Here is a 25,044-nt window from a genome sequence, read left to right as displayed (position 1 = left end):
ACAAATTAGGTATCAGGAAGAAGAAATTCTCTCCTGTCAGGGTGCTGAGGCATTGGAACAGGTTGCCCAGGAAAGCTGTGGATGTGATGTCCCTGGAAATGTTCAAGGCTAGGTAGGATGGGACTCTGAGCAACCTGGTCTAGCAGCAGGTGCTCCTTGCCCACGGCAGGAGGTTGGAACTAGGTATCTTCAAGGTCCCTTCCAACCATAAGGGCCATTCTATCATTCTAAGAGTCTGTGATGACAATTAACTTGACCATTTCTATTACTGGAATACAAAAAAATTTACTACAAGGAGAGACAGAAGAAAAAGAGGAAATGGGGAAAACCTTCAAAGATCAGCCACTGAGCAAAAGTAAGTTATTTTGCTACTTTGGTCAGACCCAAACCTGTCATTCTGGTTTTATAATTGCAGATTTCGCTATTTTTAAACACCTCCCTCTCCTGGTTGCTTTAGGAAAGATGCAAACCAAGAATAAATGACAATGCATATAAATATGTTGACATCAAACATAGTAAAGTAAGACTCCTTATTATTTCCTCTAATATTTTCTCATTATGGAAATCCTAGCTTTTCATCAACATAGTAAATTTGAGATATCATTTAGAGGCACTTTGATGCCACTTGCTTTCTTGGATTTTTATTATGGACCTTCAGTTCAGGTTGAAATGGTCTGAATACGAAACAGAAACATTGGGAGAAGTACACAATAACAAAGCAACTTTTCTTCTGGTACCATACTCATTTATGAGTAGAGTTACAAGGTCCTAAGGTACAGCTCTGGTAAAACTCAACCACCTCAGACACAGAGGCAGAATAACAGATGTCAGAACTTTGCAAGCTGATTGTTTACCCACCAAATCATTATTTTACAACTTAAGAAGGCATAAGCTTCACAAAATATAAAGGTACAATTATTAGTGCTCCTTTTCAACATCAAGACACAAATATAGTAACACCACAGGGAAGCTCACTGCAAGTAACACTCACCTTATGATACCTCCTATATTTGGATAAAATCTTGCCATTGCTACTCCAGCTCCTACAATGGCTAGGTTCAGGATAAGCACATGGAAAAGGCTACATGAAAGTGAGGAAAGAGTGTTAAAATCTGTTATATTTTTTACAAAATACCACCACTGGCCATCATTTACTCTAATATTTAACTGGTACATGGATGGTGCTTTCATTTGCATGACTCACTCTATTAAAGCTAATTAATTTCACAGCAAACATGTCATCTACTGAATATTCAGAGTGCCAATTTCTAAATATCTAGTATTTTGACTCAAAATATTCTTAAGAAATAAGAATGTGTAATTTGGCAATTCTTACGAAAAACATCATACATGGTACTCAACACTCAAGTATTTCAGATGGATATTCAAATACCAAAGAAACAATACTGTATAACTTAATTCCCACAAGAAAAAATTAGCTTGTTTGCAGAATGAGCTGAATTGCTCGAAGTGAACTAATGGAAACCAGAAGAAAGGCAAAGATGCATCAAGTGGAAAACATTACAAACACTATTAAAATTTGAACTCTACTGCATTTTGATAGAGGACAAACATTTAAAATGTTGGATGTATTACAGTATATGAACTGCAATGAACTTCCTTGCTCCTGCCCTATTTATGCTGAATTTTTTTTACAAATAATTTCCTGTCGCTTTGCTTTTGCATTAAGGATAAGAAAAATGGAGGTTTTCTGTTCTGCAAAGACAGCTTTTACTGCATCAGACATTCAGTTATGCACAGAGCTGAGACTCAGGAAAGTATCACTTTTCTTTCGGGAATATGAAATGTTGGCATATTTTAGCATAAGGTAAAGTCAGGAAATAGAATAAAAACCTGTGATATTTTGGTCACACAGCTGTTTCTATGAAGGGAAAAAAGAATTCTCACAGAGGAAACATACATACACTTACAGGTTCTGTTTATTCTTCTGGAGGGTATGATTTCCTAAAATATACAAAACCTGTAAGCCAAGGCTAATTTTTTCTTCACTGTAGAAAGTATGTGTATTACGGAGGATCTAACTAACTAACAAACTTTTAAGCAGTGACAACTTCCATGGCTATGGCTAAAAGGCTGCCTGCCAGTTTCCAAGTTAGGAAGAAAGATTAAAAGACATAGAATAGTCTTATTAAAGTTCAGGGAAATGAAGGCAATTAAAGCACAAAGGAATAATTTAAGCTATGTACTGTTTTTGACCTTCAATCTTTAAAATTTGTTTCAAAAAGACAAAAAAAATCTTCAATTTTTTACATTACATTTTTACAGTGGTACAAGAGGGGTACCTTAGAGATCAACAATTGCAATGAGACCACAGCAGCTGTATAAGATTAAAAAAAACTTAACTGAATATAAATCTGGTAAGACCCCATGAACAAAACATAAAATCCCAAGAATCAGACTTCTTAGGGACCGAATTTGTACACCTCTCTAATACTGCTAAGGAAAGCCAGTTAACAGACCTGTTCCCAAAAAAGTGTCTGCCATTAAAAACAACTTCCTCTCTCCTACACGTGGCAGATTGCAAATCTTAATATCACACAATCAAAGCAGAAAGTTTATGGACACAGAAAATGACAGCACTTCTTCCACTCTCTTTTTGCTGAGATTATTTTTTTAGCAAGAGGGACTAAAACCAGTGGAGGCTTACTAGTTCAAAAATGTTCTGCAAATTTGTGTCAGTTCAGAGTATTTTAGCAGAAAACCTGAAAAATCTCTGAAGTATTTTATTCTGGCATGCTTTGAAGACGTGATTTTGTTGTTCAAAGCTGTTGTTTAAAAAAAATTACTTCTAGATTCTCTTAAATTTTGGAAGTAAATAGGAGTGTCTGTATCTCTGGTGTGAATTGAAACACTTCTCAATTTCTTGATCTGGGAAAGGATTATTGGGTTGAGGGGGGGACAATGTGTTCTGGCTCAATTGAAAACAATTGAAAAAAATTGGTCCTCAAATGCTGAAGTCTCCAAAGCAATTCAGTACTTGTAGAGTAGTGATTTGCAGTTTTCATTGTCAAAATTAATCAGATTCCTCAAGAACAATACCAAAATCAGAAGGTCTGAAAAGGCTTTGCACCTATCTGTTTCAATGTGAAAGATTACACTGCATTCCTTCCCTGGAATGTCATTGCTCCTTTCTTTACCTTTTGAAACAGCCTGAGTTGTAACCATGACAGTGGACAACAGGTATTTAACCAGCAAACCCTTTCTTTTACCCAGGAAGATAGTCACAGCTCAGCTGATCCCCAGGATGGGGGAAAAGTCTTGATCTTGATGGAGAGAAAGGCATTACCATTTATTAAAAAAACCCTACCCTTCTGAATAAAGTAAAATCTGATACCTAGGGCTACAAGGAGCTACACTATTTGAGACAGTACTTTTCTTAAGACTCTAGAGCTCCATGCAGGTATGGAGCAGGACAAGCATTTCTCATAGCCCATGACATTTTAGTAAGTCCTGAATTGTTCAAGTTTAGCCTGACTTTACTGGCTTACAGTAAAATTAATGTTCACAACACATTGCAAAAGGACAGTCAGGAAAACAGCATTTGGAGGCAGGGGAAATAACCACACCACTGCTTACTACAATTATACGAAGAAAAGTATTTAGAGGACATAAGAGATTAGAAAAGATTTGGCCTGTTTGTGCTTAATCATCCTGGTCACGTACAGGTGTTTTCTAAGTGGTGTAACTTTCTCCATCACGGTCAATGGCAGCAGAGCTGGGTGGCCCATGCCAGGGCTGGACTGTCTGCCTGGGCAGCCTGGTCAGGGCTGCTGCTCTGAGGCACAGGTTGGGTTGCCTGAAGGAGGCTATAATTCGCAAAGGAAGCACACCCATGGCAAGTATTTTATATTCTGTCCTCAGTCTCCACACTCTCAGCTGGGCAGATGAAGACTCTAGCTCTTTTCTATAAAGGGAATCACTGCTCACCTGCAAAAATCCTGCAATCCCACAAAAATGGTAATGGAAAGGAGAAGAAAAAAAGATTAGAAGAAAATGCAAACTTTCCCCTAAGTCTTTCTTTTTTTCTCTCCTGGCAAGGTTAACCTTTCAGATTGACAGAGTGGAGAAACAACCTTGTATGCCAGAAGATCATTGAAGGGCTTGCTCCACCAAATTCCCTCCCACTGAAGTGGTAGTGGTAGCTACACTTAAGTCACTGAACAGCAGTGACCATATATATCAATTTAATTAACATATATATCTAATTAACATCCTCAAAGTAAGAATCATGTAAAAAACAGTGAAACCAAATCCTAGCACAGGAGAAATTTAAAGACAGAAAATTTTAAAGAAGATTTTAAATCCCCTCAAGTTTTAAGTTCTCTCAGAAGTTTGAGACTCAGCATGGAGTCACAGGATGAGCACACACAATAAGGGAAACTGGAAAGCAAGGAAAGAAGAAAATCAGGATCACCCAAATAAGAATTTTTGAGAGGTTTCTGTATCTAAAAATGCATTTTCTTCCTGGAAATCTCACTCAAGTGACATTGGTCAAAAGACAATGAATCACAACCTTTAAGAGAAGCTAGGCAAAGATTAGAAGAAGAGCAGACAAGCAAACATGCATGCAAACAGAAGAAATGTATTTCATTGCATCAGAAGACACACATCTCCAGGAGAACTGGCAGGTCTGCTGGGCTACCATGGAGTAAAGGGATGACAACTATTAAGGAAAGCGAAGTGATTTCTGCCTATCAGCTTATTTCACCTCTCAGAACAGGAAAGATGTTAAAAAGTTTTAAAAAATCCTAAGATGATTGTATAAAGCTCTTTATGGACACCATATAATTAATCAAGGGAATCTCTGTCACAAATATTACTGTAGCAAAGAACCAGTAACAATAATAAAAACTGGCTTTCTGTACATATAAGATCCAGAGTCAAGCAAGAAACAGCAGATAAAGCACATGCATCTGGCCCTAAATCAGTTGTTAAATGACGCCATTACAAACATATCTCATTTTAGAAAAGAAAGCAATTACTCAATACACAGAATTTTGGCCTTCCTTAACAACACCAGGGAGAGCAGAGAGAATGAACAGTTCCTTGGGTTTTGTCCCAGTACATAATTTTCCCTCTCGTAATCCGTTTACTAACATACATTTTGCAAAATAAAAGAAGGAATTAGGATGTCTTCTCTCATTTCTAAATCTTTTGCAGGAAGTAGAGAAAGGCAGAAGGATTTGTGGATTGAGTGCACCATCAGCACCAATCTGTGTATGATGCAGTGGACATGTTAGAAGGAAGGGATGCACCTCAGGGAGCTCAGCAAGGCCAAGTAAAAGCCTCCTACACCCAGATCACGGCAATTCCAGGCACACCCACAGGCTGGGCAGAGAAGTGCTTGAGAGCAGCCCTGTAGAAGAAGGTCTTATGGGTAGTGGCTGGTGGAAAACTCACCATTAGCCCACAGTGAGTGCTCCCAACCCAGAAAGCCAAGGAAATCCTGGGCTGTATCCAAAGCAGCGCTGGCCAGCAGATTGAGAGAGGGGTTGTACCCCTCTGCTCTGCTCTGCTGAGACCCCACCTGGAGCACTGCATCCAGCTCTGGGGTCCCCAGCACGATGACAAGGAGTTGTTAAAACAAGTCCAGAGGAGGGCCAGGAGGTTGGTGAGAGGGCTGGAGCACCCCTGCTGTGAGGATAGGCTGAGCGACTGGGGCTGCTCAGCCTGGAGGAGAGAGGATTGTGCGGGACCTCACAGACACCTTCCAGTATCTGAAGGGGCCTACAGGGAAGCTGGAGAGGGATTCTCTGACAGGAACTGGAGTGCCAGGGCAAGGAGGAATGGGTACACACTGAAAGAGGGAGATTTAGGTTATATATATGGAAGAAACTGTACTGTGAGGGTGATGATACAGTAGAACAGGTTGCCCAGGAAAGCTGTGGATGCCCCACCTCTGGAAGTGTGCAAGGCCAGTCTGAATGGGCAAGTATTCAAGGCCAGTTTGTATGAGTAACCTGGTCTAGTCAAAGCTGTCCCTGCTGATGGCAGCGGGACTGGGACTAAATGATCTTCAAGGTCCCTTCCAATCCAAACCACTCTATGATTCTATGTGATGATGCCTGTAAGAAGACTACTGTGTCTAGCATGTGTACACGTGTCTTTGATTTTAAGATAGGCAGAGACACAAGTCACTGATACATGTACGTAAGAGCAAGGAGAATCCTCTTTCTTAGATTCAAGGATGCTTTTGCTCTCGTCCTGACTGTTGGAAGACAAGACTCTCATTTCCTTTCAGATAAGCAAGCTCCCACTGCTCAGCTTATGTCTACTGGGAAACCGGGAAAATTGGAAAATTGTCTGTTTAAGCTTTTAAGTTTGGAGAGGCTGAGCTGCTCCACCACTCAAGACTATGGGTTAGTAGGATACACTATAGGTACACAGCAAAGAGTTGTTAACAGAAAAAGAACACTGCAGAGTAAAAAGCATGACACAAAAGAGGTGAAAACCAAGTCTTCAGACAATAAAAGCTCCCTTGAAGACGAGTAAGTAGTTTCTCATTATAATCCAGTTACAATCCATGGTTTTCCAGAAAAAAATAGGATATTAACCATGACATTGCTTTTGGCAGAATTTGCCTTTGATTAGATAAAAAATCTAGACTATAAATTCCAAAACAGGAAACTAATATCTTAGTGCTTTATTATAACCAGTTTCAGGTAAAGAAAAAGGGGTAAAACCTAGATAATGAAATTGATCTGAGCAATACAACCACACCCAGGAAATAAAAACTGTCTGGCAGCCCTGTAAACGTGTGAGATCAAGCTATTTGCTTTAAGCTGCATCCGTACAGAATCCTATGTACTCCACTTATTAACTTAAGGGGTATCTGTAGCAGCAGCAGGAATCCACACCTGCAAATAACTGCTGATGTGAAGAAGCCTGGCTTTTAAAATCAGCGAGCTTCCATGTAAAGCAACCAACAGGTTAAAAATGAAGATAGGAAAATTTCTAATAGAGACTTGGACCAAAACAGTGTTTCTGTTAGGTGTTTCTGATTTAGATGTTTTTGTTGGTTTTGTTTGGACAATTATGTCAGAAGGCAAATTTATAAGATTTCTCTCATCTGCAAAGAAAACCTAATACAAGGAAGATGCACCTATGAAAAGATATGTGATTTAGCACATAGAATCACACGGTTAAACGAGGCTAGGTTGCCAACAGAGATCATGCTCTTTGCCTCCTTTTTCATCCTCACACAAAAATTTTCTCCAGGCATGTGACTCAGGATATTCTCCTCCATATATTTACTTATACAGACATCTAAGAGGTGAAGCATGAATCTCTACAGATCAATCTTCTTATTGCCCAAGAGCTGTTAGCCCTGATTAATGAGGATTTTGAAAAAAGAACCCAACTATATTCAACTATTACTACAGTGCTCGTTTTCCTACACAAAGAGCTACAGAATTTAATATTTCCACATAGGTTGTGCAGAGTGAATGAACAGGTTCTCCGGTAAGATATCAAGTCTATGTCAGTAAGAGCAAAAGTTTCATATTTGTAAAACATTTCCCTACAAAAGCAGCTCTGGGGAAAAACAAAAATACTGCAGTTTTTCCTACAGAGGTAATAAAGTGCTACTAAAGGAGATTTGTCAGCTTAGGTGACTGGTGAGAACCAGTCATGAAGACACATTTCACAACCAGTAAATCTTTACTATCCTCCCAGAGACATGCTCTGTGCTTGCTACCAGCCTTCAGTAAGTCTTCACCGCATAGAAAAAAACAAAGATGCAATGTAAATGCACAGAAGCCAGAGCCTGAAGGTTAATTCAGTGATTTCTGTGCTGTATTTGAGACACCTGGGATGCTAGACAGCGAGAGAGAGCCCATCAGCCAGAACATGCTACCTTATCACTATAGGCTGGAGAGGCTTATACGGCTTCCTAGAAACCATTTTTGACTTCTCAGAAGCTTTAAATACTTCACTATAAGCAGTCTTAAAACAAAGTACATTTAAATATGAGTGAAGCTACCCACAGGACATCCTGGAGACAAGAATCAAGCAAGCATCTGCATCATCAAATTCGTCATATGTGAAGGCTTAAAACAGCAAGCTGGAATTAACCTGAGACTGGCATAAAGCTGCAGGTTCTAGGAGAGCCCATGAGGGAAATGAAAACCATTCTGGTCAGAGAGTAACTAGAGGGAGGAGATAGGAAAAGGCATATCCACATAATATAAAGGACAAGACTATTTCCCCACGGCTGTGAAATCCATCTTTAGCACTTAAATAAATGGCCTTGTTTCCAGCAGTAACTTGCAGCAGTTCCTAAAAATCCCAATGTTGAACTGCATACAATTCTGAGTCAAAAAAGGCAGGCACTTATTTCACTGCCTAATTTTAGGCATTCAGTTTCTAGAACTTATTTCAGGATTCAGAAGAAACCTGAAACTTGAAACAACATCTCTGCAGACCTGAACTGCTGATGACACAGAGGAAACATACATTCCTTCCAGAGATTTTTTTTTTCCTTTCCTCCATCAACAGTAATTCACAATACAAAATAAGAAACTTGGAGATAAATGGCAACTTCTCAGCTGTGACAAATTCAGTACTCTGGTACTCCAAATATAAATGTCCTAGGTTTTATTTAAGAAACCAAACTAAAACTGAAATCTGCATCAGCTATTCCCTGGAGTACAGACATTGTACAAATGCAAGGGTGTGGTTCATCTCTGAAATTAGCATCTGAAAAGCCATTTTTATAAGCATAGCAGCAGCCCAGATAGCACAACTAACAACTCACTTAGCTATTAGCTCTGTTTGAAAACAGATGGATGATTACTAATCATGCACAATCAAAACAAAGATGGCATGCTAAAGGCCAGTATCTGGAATATATGTTTTTCACAGCTTAAGGATTGCAAGATGAAATGCTCCTGGACTAAACAATTTTTTTTCCTGTACAACTTTTCTTTTGTCATATAATTGCATAACCCAAAGGGACTGTGTTGACAAAATTATATTGATAAAATGAAGAGCTAAACTAAAAGAACCCCCCCCTTATTCTGCTCTGGCAAACTGTAACAGTTCTGATCCACAGGCATGCCTTTCACCCTGACTCTACAAACCGTGAAACTAGCTTATGAAATTAACCTAATGTACAAAGAAAATCCCCAAAAACCTAGCCAAATTTCTGACAACGGAAAGCCACTTAAGGAGAGTGTGCCAAACTATTGTACAGAAACAAACTTCTTACCTTGGGTAAGCATTTCCAAAAAACTGTTTTAACAGCTGAACTCGTGCCAGATAGCCCAATAGTGGGTATACAGTCATCATTTGGAACAGCAGAAATATTCTTGCAACAAATGACATGATGTCATCACTGGGAAAGTTATCTAGAAAATTCTAAACATATAAGTAATGTTACACATCAATGGTGGCTTGTTTACATATATCTGCTGGCTTTTAATATCCATGTGCCAGAAAGAATGGCACAAAATCCAAACAATTACAATTGCTAAATGAATTCCATAACATGAAAAACCCTCTCCCTCTTTTACAACGGCCACCAAATAACAATCAATTTTTGAATATTACTAAGCTGATGTCAGTGTTAATGTTAGTATTGCGTAACAAATTGCTTTCTGATCTTCTGAACATCCTCAAACAATCCAGGCCGTGAAAAGGCCACCTGACCTTTTAGGCAGATGGATTCATATGCTCCTTTTATCTGTCATATCATACCTACTTATTAAAAACAGTTACTTTGTGAGTAAAACTCCATTACATACAAATGAGGAAGGGATCATACACTACTAGTGGGAACATCTGAAAAAGCATTATAACATTTAAACATCATAGAAATACACAAACAGCTTCATAAGTACCTGAGATAGCTGCAGAAAATAAATGGGAAGAAAATCACTCATTATCTGTTATTTAAGTGAGGATTTCATCCTGTGAAATTATTTCAGGTGGTTAAAAAAATCATTTCATGGTTTAACAGTGGTACCAGTTAAATGCTGCCTTATTGCTAAATATTGTGCCAGAGCTATAGAACACCTAGCATAAAATAGATCCCCCACTCATAATTGCTATCTCTGAAGCAATTTAGGGTGTGGAAATCAGCTTTGCCTAGAAGCAGATATGAGTTTTTGGCCTTCAAAGGGTATTTCATGTGGTGCTATTATCTGAATAACTCTGCTGGCAAGGCTCACCAGAGTGTCAGACTCCAGAGTGTCAGACTTCAAAAGTAATTGCAGCGAGGACTCCTATCTAAACAAGCTTGCTTTCACATTCTATTTCTTCTGGAATCCCAATCAGTCACTGCACACACTTCTCAGGATTAAAGAAGCTAAAGAAATGAAGAGCTCAATTGTTCACTTGTTCATTTTGGTCCTTCATCACTTTCACAGAGTATAAATGTCTGTTTTTCATTGAAATATTGGGAACCATTTATGAATATAAATAACACAAGCATTACTTTTCGGTTCATGGTAGTGCCCACGAGGTGTTCCACCAACTGACCACAGTCAAGTGCAGATGCTTCTGCCAGGATAAATCATGAAGCAAGCAGCAGTAGCTGGGGCTTTTTTATTGTGTATTTATTAAAAGGTTAAGGACAAATATCTTTATAGTTGTATATATCAAATATAAATATATTTATCTTGGCATGTATTAGGAAGGGCATTGCCAGCAGGTCGAGGTAGGTGATCCTGCCCCTCTACTCAGCCCTGGTGAGGCACATCTGGTGTGCTGTGTCCAGTTCTGGGCTCCTCACGACAACAGACATGCAGCTCCTGGAGCAGGTCCAGCTCAGTGCTACAAAGATGACCAAGGAACGGGAGCATCTCTCTTACAAGGAAAGGCTGGGGGAGCTGGGCCTATTCCTGTTGCACCTCATCAGTGTATACAGGTGAAAGGAGGGTGCCACGGGTGATCTGGCTCTTCTTGCTGGTGCCAAGCAATAGGACAAGAGACAATGGGCAGAAACTGATGCACAGAGAGTTCCAGTTAAACATGACAAAGAACTTCTTCACAGTGTGAGTGACTGTGCACCGTGAACAGACTGTCCACAGAAGTTCTGGAGTCTCCCTCACCGAAGCTATTCCAGAACCATCTGGATGCAATCCTGTGCCATATGCTCCAGGACGGCCTTGCTTGAGCACGGAGGTTGGATCAGATGTCCCACTTTGGTCCCTCCAAAAAACCCATTTTGTGATTCCATGAAATACATACTGCAGTAAAATATCTCACCTGTTCAATACATTCTTTGGATAATGGTGGAGAAGGAAAAGATGCAAAAATTATCACTCCAACATACAGGTATGTTAGTCCAACCAGGAAGTATGCAATAGAGAGGTCTCTCACCTGAGGAAAAACAAGATTCATTTTGGCCAGCACTTACACACAAAACCAGATGAAATAAAAACCTCATAAGAAGATTTCTATTTCATGTTTTACTGTTACTTTTATATGCATTACTTTCTTATAATTACTACTATCACTTGTACATTTTTATTTTTACTTCCTACTGCTTGGATGGAGAACTGGTTCTGATCAGATCAGAAAACTGCAAGAAAATACCCCAAAGTGGTGCTAGACAAGTATTGTTTATCTCTCAACATACAAAAAAGGCACCATGAATGAGACATGCATGTTGTTCCTGATGCATAAGTATACACTAGTTATTAAAACATACATGGAATCCCTTCTACTTTCTTACATTCACCTATTCCTACTAAGACCCTTGGAACACAGACTCTCCTGTCTAAGACAGAAAGCCCAGAAAGCCCTATGTTATATTTCTTGTCATGAATAAAATCTTGCAATTGAAGACATCAGTCTACCCAACTGCAGAAGTAATACAAAGGAATTTAATCAAAGGTTTTAAGGAAGGAGTGTCAAAGCTAGGGTCCTAAATCCACACTTAACTACACTACATACACTTAAGTAGGGATTTAAACCTAAATTTCAATGTTCAGTTCTGAAAACTTTGGCTATCTTTTTAAGATATATAATATATACAAATATTTTCTACTACACAAAAATAAACACACATTTATTACAGGAAAATAACTGGCAAAACTAATTAAGTACTTTATGAAACTAGAGAATCCACATAGTCATCAGACTGATCTCAAAGCAATGTACTTGTTCTCCTACATAAATTCCTTCCTTTGGAAATAAAGAGGGAGACCATTTGTTTCTAGTTATTAGCTAACTAAATTCTGTATAAGCTTATGTTACAGTACAAAACACTCATCACCTTACAGAAAACCATTTGTTCAGCTGCTGCTAATCATCAGCTTCTTAACGGATTACTAGTAACGTTTCAATACATGGCCCTATTTTCCCAAGACTGAGAAGCAAGTCGTACTAGCTCAGGCACAGTACCAAATTATTAGGATTATACTGCTTTCCAGACCAGGGTGATAATTATCACCTCCAGCCAGCTCACTGAGCATGAGCAAAGCTTCCTTACATCTGTGCATGGAAACGTTTCCCTAAGTGCTTCTTCACCCTGTCTCATTGACAGAATAAGCATATCCTACAACACTCTAGGCTCTGCCAAGGGCAAGGCAATCCTTGAGGAAAGTATAAAATACTAGATTATGAGTTGTGAGAGAAATTCAGATGGAAGCCAGTTTTTTGTGAAAGACGTGGAATCTCCTACTCATTTTGCCAGTGTTTTTGGGGTAGAAGACTGCTGTCTGATGAGGAGTATTATTTGCCTCTTAGAGGCTGATGGGAAAAAAGCATCAGTATGATTTCAACATATTCCAGGGTGGCTTTTAACCTCCCAGCAGCTGCACATTTCCACCTACAACCTCTTCCTCCTGCTGACCACTTAAATGCACAAGGGAGATGATTTCCTACATTCCACTCTCCTCATACTGGCCACTGAGTAAGGACTATCAACTTTCATCAGAAGCTGAGCAGTCGCCTTTTCTTTAAACTATATGCAGAATTTCTCCTCATGACATGAGAAGTTGTACAGGTTTTTATATAACATCTGCATCTTCAAAAGCACTAGTTCCCACCCACTGTAAGAACTTATTTTAAGAATATTAAATATGAGCATCCAAATTTCTTGCAGGTATTTATCAATAACTTCCATTAATTTCAGGACTCAGACACACAGTAAGGTGGTTTTGCAAAGAGACACAGACTCTCATCTCTTGAGGACAGGATTTGGACAATTTTTCAAAACACATCCAAAACCTTCTTAACGCACATAATCTACCAAAACCTGCTTTAAATCTGGTATTTTAGGTGTAGTCTGACACATAAAAACAGTACACTAACTCACAGTTGTTATTTGTACTCTGCCTACACGTAAGTTCTAGAACCAACTGTAAAACTATTTTTGCTGTGACGAGTGCATACAGTTGTGAGGGCAAGAAATCTGAAATAAAATTCTTAGTGCTTCCTTTGGATATGAAAAATGGTAAATAGGTGGCGTGCTGTTACCTCCAACAGGTACTTGCACCAGTACTAACCAGCTCATGTTTCCAGAGTTTGTAAGGGTGTATGCTTTAACCTATGCTGAAACTAAGTGCTGTGATAATTTTGATAATTTATTTTCATAGCATGTAATACAACAGACTGTTTTCTCCAGGTGTTGTCACCATACAGAGTACCCAGATTTTGATTTGAATAAGCTACTAAAAAAGACAACTTGAGAACATGGATTTATTTTTTTCTCAAACATGCATCAGCTCCCTTCGAAATACATGCTTCTGTGTATGTTACCTTTGTACAACAAGATGTGCTTACGTAATAGGAACATCTTTTGATTAATGTTCATTATTCCTCAAGACACCTGGGTTCACTCCCTAAAGACCTTGACAGTAGTGTTTAGACAGCATAATTCAAGATAAAATCAAAGGACACATGGGAGAAGAGATAAAAGGATTATTTTAATTAAGAGCAATAGCTACACTTTTTTTGTTTTTAAATATGATACTTGAGGCATTTACATTCAAAGTGGACATTGCTGTGGTGAAAGCTGCCTAAGCATAAAAATATAGCAATTCTTACAGCCACAGTTTAAGAGTCAAACTTGTAGAAAAAAAAATGTTGGAAGCAGGAAGTATTTGTAGAATCACGGTTGAAATCTCAATGTAAGTATCTAAGGTCTGTAAGGATCACAGCCAGACACCTGCCAAACCCTTCTCAAATACACCTGAAGTAACAGGCAGATTTTCAGACAGAACTTGGAGAGTACATGTCAGCTGCAGTTACTGCTGACAGGGAGCTCTCCTGGTCAGATCCACAGAACAAAGTGTTAGAAGTGCTGCTGGAAGAAGAGAAAATTGGGTGATCAAGGCTGGCAGCAGCAGCAGAACAAAGGAAGAAATCAGCCTCCTAACAAAAGGATGAGTCGTGGAGCTAACAAAGACAACCCTGAAAGTTCAAGACACTGTACCACATCCACAGAGCAGTCGGAATTCAGGTGCCGGCCACAAAAAAAAAAAAACTGACATGGCACAGAGAAGGTTCTGTGGATCTATGGACATTTCTTACATGACGCTGCTACAGGCTACTTCCAGGCCTTGATTTGCCTGCTGAATGCCATGGAGAAAACAATTCACTTCCTTCCTCAGTACCAGTGAAAGCTAGTTTATGGAGCTGCTTCTTGGATGGAGAAGCCTGTATCAGTGCTTAGTAATGATTACTACATTTGAAATACCTTTCAATCATCCCATTTCAGATTAGTGTCTCCTCAGGAGAGACGCTGTCTCTGCAATATCTCAACAGGACTTTGATCTATATCATAAAAATAGACTTCACCTGCTCATGCATCAAGGGCAAGTAGTAACATTTAACTGGGTGACAAAAATAAGTACTTCACCAGGATAGATGATACTGTGCATAATTTTGGCAGGAAATAGAAACCAATGGTATGGCACTGTCGATGCAACAACCATCAGTAGAAACTCACACTGTTTACAGGGGATAAAGCATTTCAATACTGCAAAATAAATACCATTTACAGCTCCATGCCTTCTGCAGTTAATACCTAGACAAAAAACATCTCCCCAGTCACAGCCTTTCTCCCAGGTATATCCACAAATAACTGTTAGGAGACAGAACCAGCGTATTTATGACTGTAGATCATGGTGGGCTTGTGTAGCATCCATAGTGTGGCTCAGGGAAACTGATCACAAACACGAATCAGGAAAAAAATAACCAACTAAAACCCACACCCAAACTCCTTTTTGTGGGTGTGTTACATTTCCTATGCAATTTGTTTTTGAACCATTTGACTGATACTGTACAAAAACTTATGTTAATAAATACAAGGAGGCAGCAGCAGTGGGAGATGGGACCAGGAAGCTCAATTCTGAACTAAAAACCTGCTTACAGGGCTTCTCCCGGCTGTGCTGCTGACATGTGGCTTACTCTGGTGCACTGCTCTTCTCTTCTCACACCCACACCACTGTACAGGAATAGCGGCCAGAGCAATCCTCCCCCATGTGTATTTTAGCTTTGGGCTGTGATGCACGCCTGTGACCAGAATGGAAGCTGCTATTGTTTTGAATTTCTGACTCGGTAAGAGGAATGTTATTGTTTGTCTTACTCTTTTCCACCTCCCCAGAGAGCTGTTCTGTGACCTCTAGTTTCAGTAAGTTTTGCTCAAGACTAAAACAGTGCTTTTCCAGCTTGCCAAGTTCTGTGCCTTTTGACAGAACACTGAGGGAAGCGCCATGTTAACAGGTTCGTCAACGAAACAGTGAAGTTTTTATCCATGGAATTATGTCAGTATTACCCCACCAAATATTGAGAGAAGAAAGCATCCTGTAAATATATGGGAAAACTCCCCCATGACCTATGACAGAGGGCAAGACCCCTATGCATATGGAAATCTCCCACTTAGCCCAGCAGCTTAGTGACATAATCACAAAACAGCTCTTCAAGAGCATAGGTGCTTCATTAACACTTGCAAAGCACTTTTGAGATGTAGGTGAAAGGCTCCTGTACAGCTAAAAAGAGGAAAAGAAACCTCCAGCCAAATAAAACTACTACAAGAATTACACAGAGATTTGTTTTGCCATTAAAAATCTTTCCTGCCATGCTTCAAAGCTGTCCTTTCTAAGCAATCTGAACATTTTTTCTGGAATGCAGAGTTTTGTTAAGGGCTTCAGATCTAGCTACGGCTGACTTGGAAATTCAAGTTAAGCTCCAGGGAGGGTTTTAGAAAAGCTGATTCAAATGCAGGCAGCAGTTTCTTCCTCCTTCACACAGGAAAAACAAGCTGGAGAACACTCCAGGTGCTGCTCTTTGCATCTGATTGCTTGCTCTGATGTAAACAGAGCGGGAAAACACACAGAAAAACCTTGAAGATGGAATGAGGGTATTAGGCCTCCTGTGCATATAGAGCTGATTGCTGGAGATCTAGCCTTTAGAATTTGAAAGCCACAGTTAAAGAGAAGTCTTGCCCTTCTCCACATCATAAATTTTTCTTAAAGAAATGGAGAAAAAGCTTATTTAACCTCCAGCTGTTAAAACTAATTTCTGAGATGGCCTAAGCCCCCAGAAGCCTTCCTGGAGAAGAATTCATGACTCCTCTGCAGATACATCATTAACAAGCTGGTCTTGATTCACAGGTAAAAGGAAGTAACTGTGCAGACTTCTAAAGCTTAAGAGGTCATCTCACTGCATCAGTACATAATCTGCACTTCACTGTCAAATAATCAAATCTGTTATATTTTATCTGATGTGCTGCATAGGCATCTGGCTCTTCGTGGCACTGATTCAGCAGGGGGAACAAGATGACATCCAGAGGTTCCTTACAACCTCAAGCATTCTGTGATTCTATGATTTCATTACAGTTTTTCATACAGCTAGTATTTAAAAATCTTTTTATGTTATTGCAGGTACCTTTACAGCTAACATTTAAATGAAGCTGGACAAGAATCCTTGGAAGTAGGGAGGAAAAAATAAAATAATTAAGAGTAAAAGTTACTCTCAGACTCTGTGTACTGTGTTTACTCCATTTGGTATTTTATAATGGGAAGATATTAACAAAGAATGCAGTTCCATCTGGAGGAGAAGAGCTTAACTTTTTCAAGGGCAAAGCACCAGTCCAAAGACTATATACCAAAAAGCCTCCTGATCCAGGCTTCAACTTGAAGGATTTCCTAAATTGTGCCAAGTTTCTCTATGGACTTGGACTAGGACTGTGAGACAAAACTACTGAAGCAACTCTGAGAACAGGTATTTCCTAGACCACAAAACTACTGTTCAGGATTCTGCTAAAATCAATCACATACCAAACATTTCCCACCATTTTTCATTCTTAAATTGGTCAGTTTTCATTTGAGTCCTACGACATAGTCAACTCATCTGCCTCTTGTGTGCAATTTGGCTGTTCAATACCAGCTTGTAAGTTTGGAGCATTCCTTGGGGCTTTTATGTAAATGAATTTGTAATTTATCTGTTACTCCCTCATAGCAAGGAAAAGAAGGTGTAATTTTTTTCTTATCAAATCACAGGAAAAAATTACTGTTGTCTGGCAATCTACAATAAATAAGCACCGTCTTGTGAAGTTACTTACATTGTTTTCTTGATTCCTGTTATTCTGAAGAAGTGTGATGACACAATTGTGGATGAAGAAGGCAAGTGTTAGAATCCCTGTGAGCTGAGGGAACAGAATTCTAAACTCTAAAGGAAGAAAAAAAAAGTGGTTTTAAATTATTTCTTTGAAACAAGCAATGACAAAATGCAGATGACATACAGTGCTTTGGAGGATACTGGCAAACTCATGAACCCCCACCTTGAAATGGAACAATCTAGCCCATATATGACCATAGCCAACGGAGATATTTAATCAGGAACTACAAGATGCATGAAGACAGCAGTTACTATAGAATACACTTTCCAGCAAAGCTTCTCTGATAGACTCCAACCATCAGTGATTACTAGGTTAATTTAAGATTGGTACATAAAAGGTTTTCTGCTCCTGAACAGTTTAACTGGAAATCATTTGTGAAATTGGAATTGACATCAGTGAGGCTGTATACATACAGGTTCCTGAAGAGGGAGATGGAAAGAAGGAATCATTTACCCTGTGAACAGGGTAAATTTGTTAATTATAGTTATACAGGGTAAATTTAGTTATTAAGAAGTCACTTATGATACCAGAAGAAAAATTACATCTGTAGATATTTAAGAGGTTCTGCTTACAAGCCAGAGCACAAAAAAAGACAGAACAATTTCTTATCATGCTTCACAGCATGTATGAAGAAAAATTTTCTTCTTGTCTCCATGATAATAGCATTCTTCTGCTTCTTTTAATACTCAAAAGATGTTCACAAGATGGTGGTTCTTGAAGTGCTGCAAATAGTCTAAGAATTCACCAAGGTGTAACATCATTAAAGCACCATCTTAGTTGGTATTACCTAAGAAAGTATTTGCTCTTTAGAGTGCTAACGGCAATTAGAGAACCATAAGATAGCTCAGCTTCTGAAAAGCATCCAGAAGTATAGCACAACACCCTTCAGAAGTTCACAAACCCTTACAGAACAAACCGCAGAGAGCTCCATGCAAACATATTTAAAACAGACTTCTTAAAGTGCTATGAAGTTAGGAAGCTAAACATACTCCAGGCAACTAATGTAGGGCTTATCCAAATGGAAAGAATAAGCTTTCCCTAGAGCCGGTTTCACTGTATCTTCAATACGTAATTAGCATGATGTGCTACTGACAGAATTGAGAGTGCAAGTGATTTCTGGGCTCGACTTCTAGGCTCGTTTTCCATCCACCACTTCAATCTCAATAATAAAGCAAACTGACAGTTTCAGAATCTCTTGGAAGCTGTATTTGTATACATGAGCTACCTGCTTTTTCTATCTCCTAGCAGTACGAGGCATTTTTGCCAAATTAATCAAACTACTGGGTGCTCTACTTCTCAATGGCCTGCAGCACGTGCGTCACTACAGCTCATTTTTCTAGTTTGTTTCTAAGAACAGACAAAGTGATATTATTCTAATGTACAGGACACAGCTCCCTGGAGCTAACTGGTCATAAAATTTTGCTTATTGTAAGAATAGGGAAAAAGCAACTAGGACCTATCTCTCATTTTCTTATTCCAGGTTTCTTAAAAAAGAAACTTGGTCTCTTTAGGCTAGCTATTCAAGCAACACCAAGCGCCACTTGTTTATGACTGTGACATCTCACAGAGAAATTTTAACAGTAATTTGGAAAGAACAAATAGCCATCAAACAACCTTCAAGAAAATAAAAACATACTGAGGGGTACTGATGGTATAAAACTGTCTAATGGGTGTTTGAAAAAGAAGAGCTACTAAGATTATGGCCTAAAACTTGAGATAGACTGGGAAGTACAGGAAAACTGTACTTGCATATTATGATGAACGAGCTATTTCATTTAAGCAAAACAGTGTGTGGGGAACTTAAAGCACCCTTAACAGTCAGTCTGCCTACAGTTTGCCATTTCTAATTGCTACTGAAACAGGCATGATCTGAATCTGGTGCAAGTAGAACTTAATATAACACAGGTGAAAAAGGACTATGGTAAGCTCTCTGTCACAAGATATATATTGAAGGTTCCTCTGATAGGCACTCCTTTTCTTCCCTACCATTGATACTGCCTGTTAACTAAGGAACATCACTGGGAAAGGGATTCCTTGCCACTTGGTCCAGAGGGATCTTTCCTCTACTTGCAGTATCAGACAGCATTTCCTCTATTTATGTCTCAGAGGTGTTAAAAGGTAAATGAGAAAAAAAAAAATCTTAAACTCACCAAATATATACTTCACCACTGCATTTCAACTATCTTACCTGGCACAAAAAATTCATTCTCTGTAAACCAGTTGAATTCTAAGTGTATTCCCAGATGAGCAGCCTTTACTGTAACCAGAAAAACTAAGTAGACAACTGAAACTGTACCTGGAAAAAACAAAAGCCAAACAAATACATGATATAGTAGAAAGCATTTATGCAGGGTTTAATTTCTCCTCCATCCATCTAGTTATTAGTATTCAAACAGTTATGGTAGTCATTCCTAACAGAAGACTAGGTCTAAACTTCTTCTTTACTTCTCTTATAGGTCAGAGAGAAAAAATAATGCATATGCACACACTGTAAATTTCCAGCAAGTTTAGTACCTTCCAGGTGCTGGTGACAGCAGAGGAAGTACCCTGTAATCCCTGTTGCTGGGCAGGTAGGTCTTTAGGCAAACAGACCAGTCCCAGCTCCCACTGCCAGGATTTCAGTCTAGGTGGAGATTGATCATAGCACTCCAGCTATTACAATGTTAATCTAGTAACTGACTTTTTGAATCAAACAGCTCAATGGAAAGTGAAATTACTGCACTTGTGAACTTTACACTGGGAGCTAGAAGTTGATAATGACTCTTCAATACTACTGATTAAAACACTGTGTTAATTGTAACTTTGGATAATCTTTATTGTAATACTGGATTTGCATTCCATCTCATTGGTTAAGAGGCATCCAGGAGGCACCTGCACAGCTTAAGGACTACAAATGACATCACAGATGGGCATAATGCCTTGCTGTGCATACCTGGAATGGTGGGTATAATTGCTGTGGACTGGAGAGTATATGGTCTTGTGTTAGGCCATTTGAAAGAGACAAGAGCAGAATAGTAACTACCTAAAAATTGAAGGAAACTGAACAACAATAATTAAGGCTACCGCAATGAACCTCATGGCCAATAATGCTGCTAGTGAGCAGAGAACTGGCTGTAAGTAAGTGAAGACAAAACCCCATCATTTTAACCCAGCCAGGTTAAAAAATAAACAGAAGGAAATATCATTTGATTGCTAATATCTTGAGCACAGTCAAGAAATTAGGAAAATAAAAGGTCCTGTATGTGAAGATCAGCTAAAATACTCTGTAGTTTCCTAATGACTTCTGTTTCCACAGGTATCAAAATAAGTAAAACTCTACTGAGATAAATTTCATCGTCTCAAAATTGCTTTCCATTTTTTCTTGTCCCATAAACTTCAAGGTTTACAAAAATTAAGTCAATTTTGAACCGCTTCTGAATTATATACTAATCTACTGAAGCAATGAATAATTAATATTCTGGCTTTTAAATTCTTTTTCTATATAAATCCCACACCTTTTGAACAGAAGCAGTATCAAGTACCCAAATTCCCGTGTGGTATTTTCACTTAGTGGAGCAGATCCAAGCTCTGATGAAGTGCCACTATGGAACAGATGAACAAACTAGACCTTCAAATCCCTGTCCTCTACCTCTTTTCAACCTTTGATCCACATCTAGTTTTCTCTTCCTCTTCATTGTGGGCTTCAGGGCTACCGCTCAGCCATCTTCTACTCCCTAACTGTGACCAGCTCCACCCATCATGCATACGCTTTACTCACTTTACCAGCCCCACCCACCTTGGCCTTCCACCTCAAGACATTTAAGCAGCAAGTCACAATTGTTTCCTCTGCAGCACAGAAGAATCCACAATATTGGAAGTTGGGACAAAGACGTTGTGATTAATTAATCACCTGACTGGCAGAAAATTACTTCAGATCAGAAGCAACTGCTGGTTTGAAATGTTTACCAGAGGAGGAACAGTATGCCTGACTACACCAAAGCAACATGTATCAAATGCTGCTCAGTAGTATGTACAGAACCATTTGGGAAAATCTGTTGTAGATGTAATGGAATTTGTTTCACAGTATTATCAAGCAAGAAAAAGGAAGAAAAATGAACTCCCTAGTACCTGCAAGATTCAAGCAAAGCAGCAGACAAAGCCCTTGGGGTTAATAAACCAACGAACAACCCACTCTGAGGCACAACATGGGCTGCCACCAAAATATTGGAACAGTGGCTGGAAAGCTGCGTAACAGAAAAGGATCTGGAGGTGCTGATGGACAGAAGCTGAACATGGGCTGACAATGTGCTGACAGGTGGCCAAGAAGGCCAATGGCATCCTGGCCTGGATCAGCAATGGTGTGGCCAGCAGGGCCAGAGCAGGGATTGTCCCCTGTGCTGGGCACTGGTGAGGCCACAGCTCCAGTGCTGTGTCCAGTGCTGGGCCCTCACTGCAGGAAAGACACTGAGGAGCTGGAGAGAGTGCAGAGAAGGGCAGTGGGGCTGGGGCAGGGTCTGGAGCACAAGTCCTGTGAGGAGCAGCTGAGGGAGCTGGGGGTGTTTATCCTGGAGAAAAGGAGGCTCAGGGGAGACATTATCACTCTCCACAACTGCCTGAAAGGAGGCTGTGGACAGGTGAGGCTTGGTCTCTTCTCCCAGGCAACCAGTGACAGGGTGAGAGGACATGGCCTCAAGCTGTGCTAGGGAATGTTCAGATTTGGAAAATGTTCGTCTCAGTTGTCAAGCTTTGGAATAGGCTGTCCAGAGAAATTGTTGACCCACCACCCCCATATGTATTAAACAATGTGCAGATATAGCACTTATGGACACGGTTTAGTGGTGGACTTGACAGTGCTGGGTGAACAGTTGCACTCAATAACCTTACTTAGACTTTTCAACCTAAAAGATTTTTTGATTCTACTCACTGGAGTAGTTTTCACTGTCTTCTATACACTTCAGCCAATACTTTAATAGTATTTGTTACCTACCTAGGACATTAAACTTCGCAAAGAATGACGGAGACTTCAGATTTAGCAGGGGTAGAAGAACTGCAATCAGGTAAAATGGTACTGTTTTTGATTTGTCCCACCATTCCTCAAAGAGTTCAAAACCTGTTCTGTTGCCAGAAGAGAACATCACACTCCTGTTCTGTGGTGGGTGATCACCAGCAGCACTTGGACAAATGACTGGAAGAAAGGAAAAGAAAAATATCCTCAGATGAAAAGGGTTTTACTTGCACAGAATATTCAGAGCCAAGAGCCCGCAACTACTGGTTTGTTTTTTCTACTGAGGACTGCTCAAGTGCAGTGTTCAGTATCTCAGTTCCTAACTTCTCTTGTTTTTTTATTCAGGAATTCATTGTTAAGATTCCACTGCTAGGCATCTTGCACTCTAATCTGACAGTGGTATAGTTCTCCCAGCGGAGCACAACAAAGACAATAATTTATCTGAAGCCCAAGTTGTGACACAGGATCGCCCTTCTAAGTCACATACCTATAATGAAGCCTGTTCAGTGCCCATGTGCACCTGCTAGAATCAAGTCACAGCAATGCTCCCCTGCATCTGGCTGCGTATTTAGCGTCCTAATCTGTCCCTGCATACTTCAGTAAGATCATATCAACCAAAATCCAAATGCACTGAAAAGCCTGAATTACTGTAAATTGCTCTAAAAACAAACTAAGGATTACAAGAAAGCTACTGTAACAACTGGCAGGTTGAAAACCCATACACTGAACAAAAACAGTCTTATCTTTGTGCCATGACAGGGGCCAAGTACGTCACTGCCAGACAACACAACACAACAAATTTAAGATGTGTTCCAGTAAAAGTGCTAAGAGGGAATGTCATACTCCTCTTACATGGAGGCTGATCCATGGCAACACCTGAAAAAGTGATTGGAAAAAAATCAACCAAAAAGACCTCTGAGGAACACATGCCTATGAAGCTCTGTGTTGAAATACAAAACTTACTGTTCTCATATTTAAAATCTTGGCATCCCACACTAGTCGATAGCTACTATCCTACACTGTCTCTATTCCTGTTCTTGCCAAAAAGGCAAAGGCATAAAAAGCACTCTGAAAGGCTTTTTTTTTTACTGATCTCCTGAATGTCCTGTCAAGAGTCACTTGAACATCTGACAGCCCTTAATTTTGTGTAGCAGCTGCTTTAAATCTTCTAGCTGGTGGAGGATAGTGTGGAATATTGTCTACTTCGCCTCCAAGTTAAACCCACTGCTGCATAAGCATGGGAGAGAACAGCAGAAGCAAGGGAGCGCACAAATTGGTGCCTAGCTGGTAAGGACTGTTACAGGAGCAGGATTCAACACCAGCTCAAACACAAATAAACTGGTTTTCAGAATTGTTTCTCAACTCCTTTGCCTGACTCCAACATCTGTTCTCCAGAAACACAGCTGCAGCTAGTGTTACACACAGCTGCCCAGCCGGCAGTGATATGTTTCCTCATTCCTCATGCACTCAGGATAGAGAAAGCTTTCTGCTTCCTAAGAACGCAGTACAGATTCAGTCACTGTGACAGAGGAAGAAAAGATTCAGGGGTTGACAATGCCTGCCTTGCTTTGCTCCTGCCTTCATTCTACATTATTCTGCCTACACTTAAGAACTTGGAACTGTTCATACTTGACTGCAGTTTCTTCCCTTAGCTGTGCAAATGTCACACTCTCCAAAAAGCACAAGCAGAGGTTCAAGTCGCTTGACACTTGATTCTTTTTTGCACCCAGCATCAAAAAAACTGTTCTTACGTAAGTTTTTAAAAAAATAATCTTGCTGCACAACTTGTGAGTAGTAAAGTTGCCCCAGCCAAGATTTTAACCAGTAAACAGAACTAAGGCGCCTCAAATTTAGGGTGTGAAAGTTAAAATTCCTTAAGGCAATTCCTCATTGTGCAACTACTGTTAAAAAGTTAACAGTAAAGCTTTTAAGGAGGATGCATCTGGGCATACAGAAACTTGCAACTGGCTCTTTAATACTTATTCTCACCTCCACTTTTTAATCTTATTTTTTACTTCCCCAGTTATTCAGATCTCCAAGTGTGTGGTTATTTGTGGAAGTACAAATCCCAGACAGAAATTTACAGTTTCTTAAGAAAGAAACAGCTAGAACTTATGACATATACTTTATAACTGGCATGTGGTTAGGCATTGAAACACGATGATTTGCCTTTAAACCCCCACCCAAAACTGGTAACACAATACTGCAAGTGCTTCTTACCTTTGTTACTTCCATTGGTGCCAGGAACAATATCTGTTACATTAATGTCATGAACAAAGTCTGCAAAGAAGAAAATCTCAGAATCAATGTCCCATACCTGTTATTAGGCTTTCATCTGTTGACTTGACTGAAATTAAGTAAAAAAACATTTTGGAAAATCCTATCAGAGCAACAACACAGCAGCTTTCACTCCCCCCAAGACCCAACTGAAAGTTTTCCTAATTATTGTAGAAGTGTTTTAAAGTAG

At 39.5% G+C, this 25,044-nt stretch overlaps 1 protein-coding gene across 3 annotated transcripts in view; it reads right to left on the bottom strand.

Moving 5' to 3' along the window:
* The window catches only part of SLC38A9 (solute carrier family 38 member 9), a 44,615-nt gene that overhangs the window by 1,740 nt on the left and 17,831 nt on the right, over positions 1-25,044 (bottom strand). For all 3 annotated transcript variants that reach the window (XM_041424594.1, XM_041424595.1, XM_041424596.1), the window contains 7 exons: positions 24,798-24,857; positions 22,560-22,757; positions 19,782-19,889; positions 17,537-17,643; positions 11,230-11,343; positions 9,230-9,378; positions 992-1,081 (listed from right to left, as the gene is read on the bottom strand). In XM_041424594.1, coding sequence (XP_041280528.1) covers positions 992-1,081; positions 9,230-9,378; positions 11,230-11,343; positions 17,537-17,643; positions 19,782-19,889; positions 22,560-22,757; positions 24,798-24,857 — 826 coding nt within the window. The remainder of the gene's footprint in view (positions 1-991; positions 1,082-9,229; positions 9,379-11,229; positions 11,344-17,536; positions 17,644-19,781; positions 19,890-22,559; positions 22,758-24,797; positions 24,858-25,044) is intronic.

Source organism: Onychostruthus taczanowskii, unplaced genomic scaffold (assembly GCF_017590055.1).
Source record: "Onychostruthus taczanowskii isolate IOZ18803 unplaced genomic scaffold, ASM1759005v1 scaffold83, whole genome shotgun sequence".
Taxonomy (NCBI): domain Eukaryota; kingdom Metazoa; phylum Chordata; class Aves; order Passeriformes; family Passeridae; genus Onychostruthus; species Onychostruthus taczanowskii.
The sequence above is the reverse complement of the archived record's forward strand: the minus strand, read 5'-3'. Positions and strand labels throughout refer to the sequence as shown.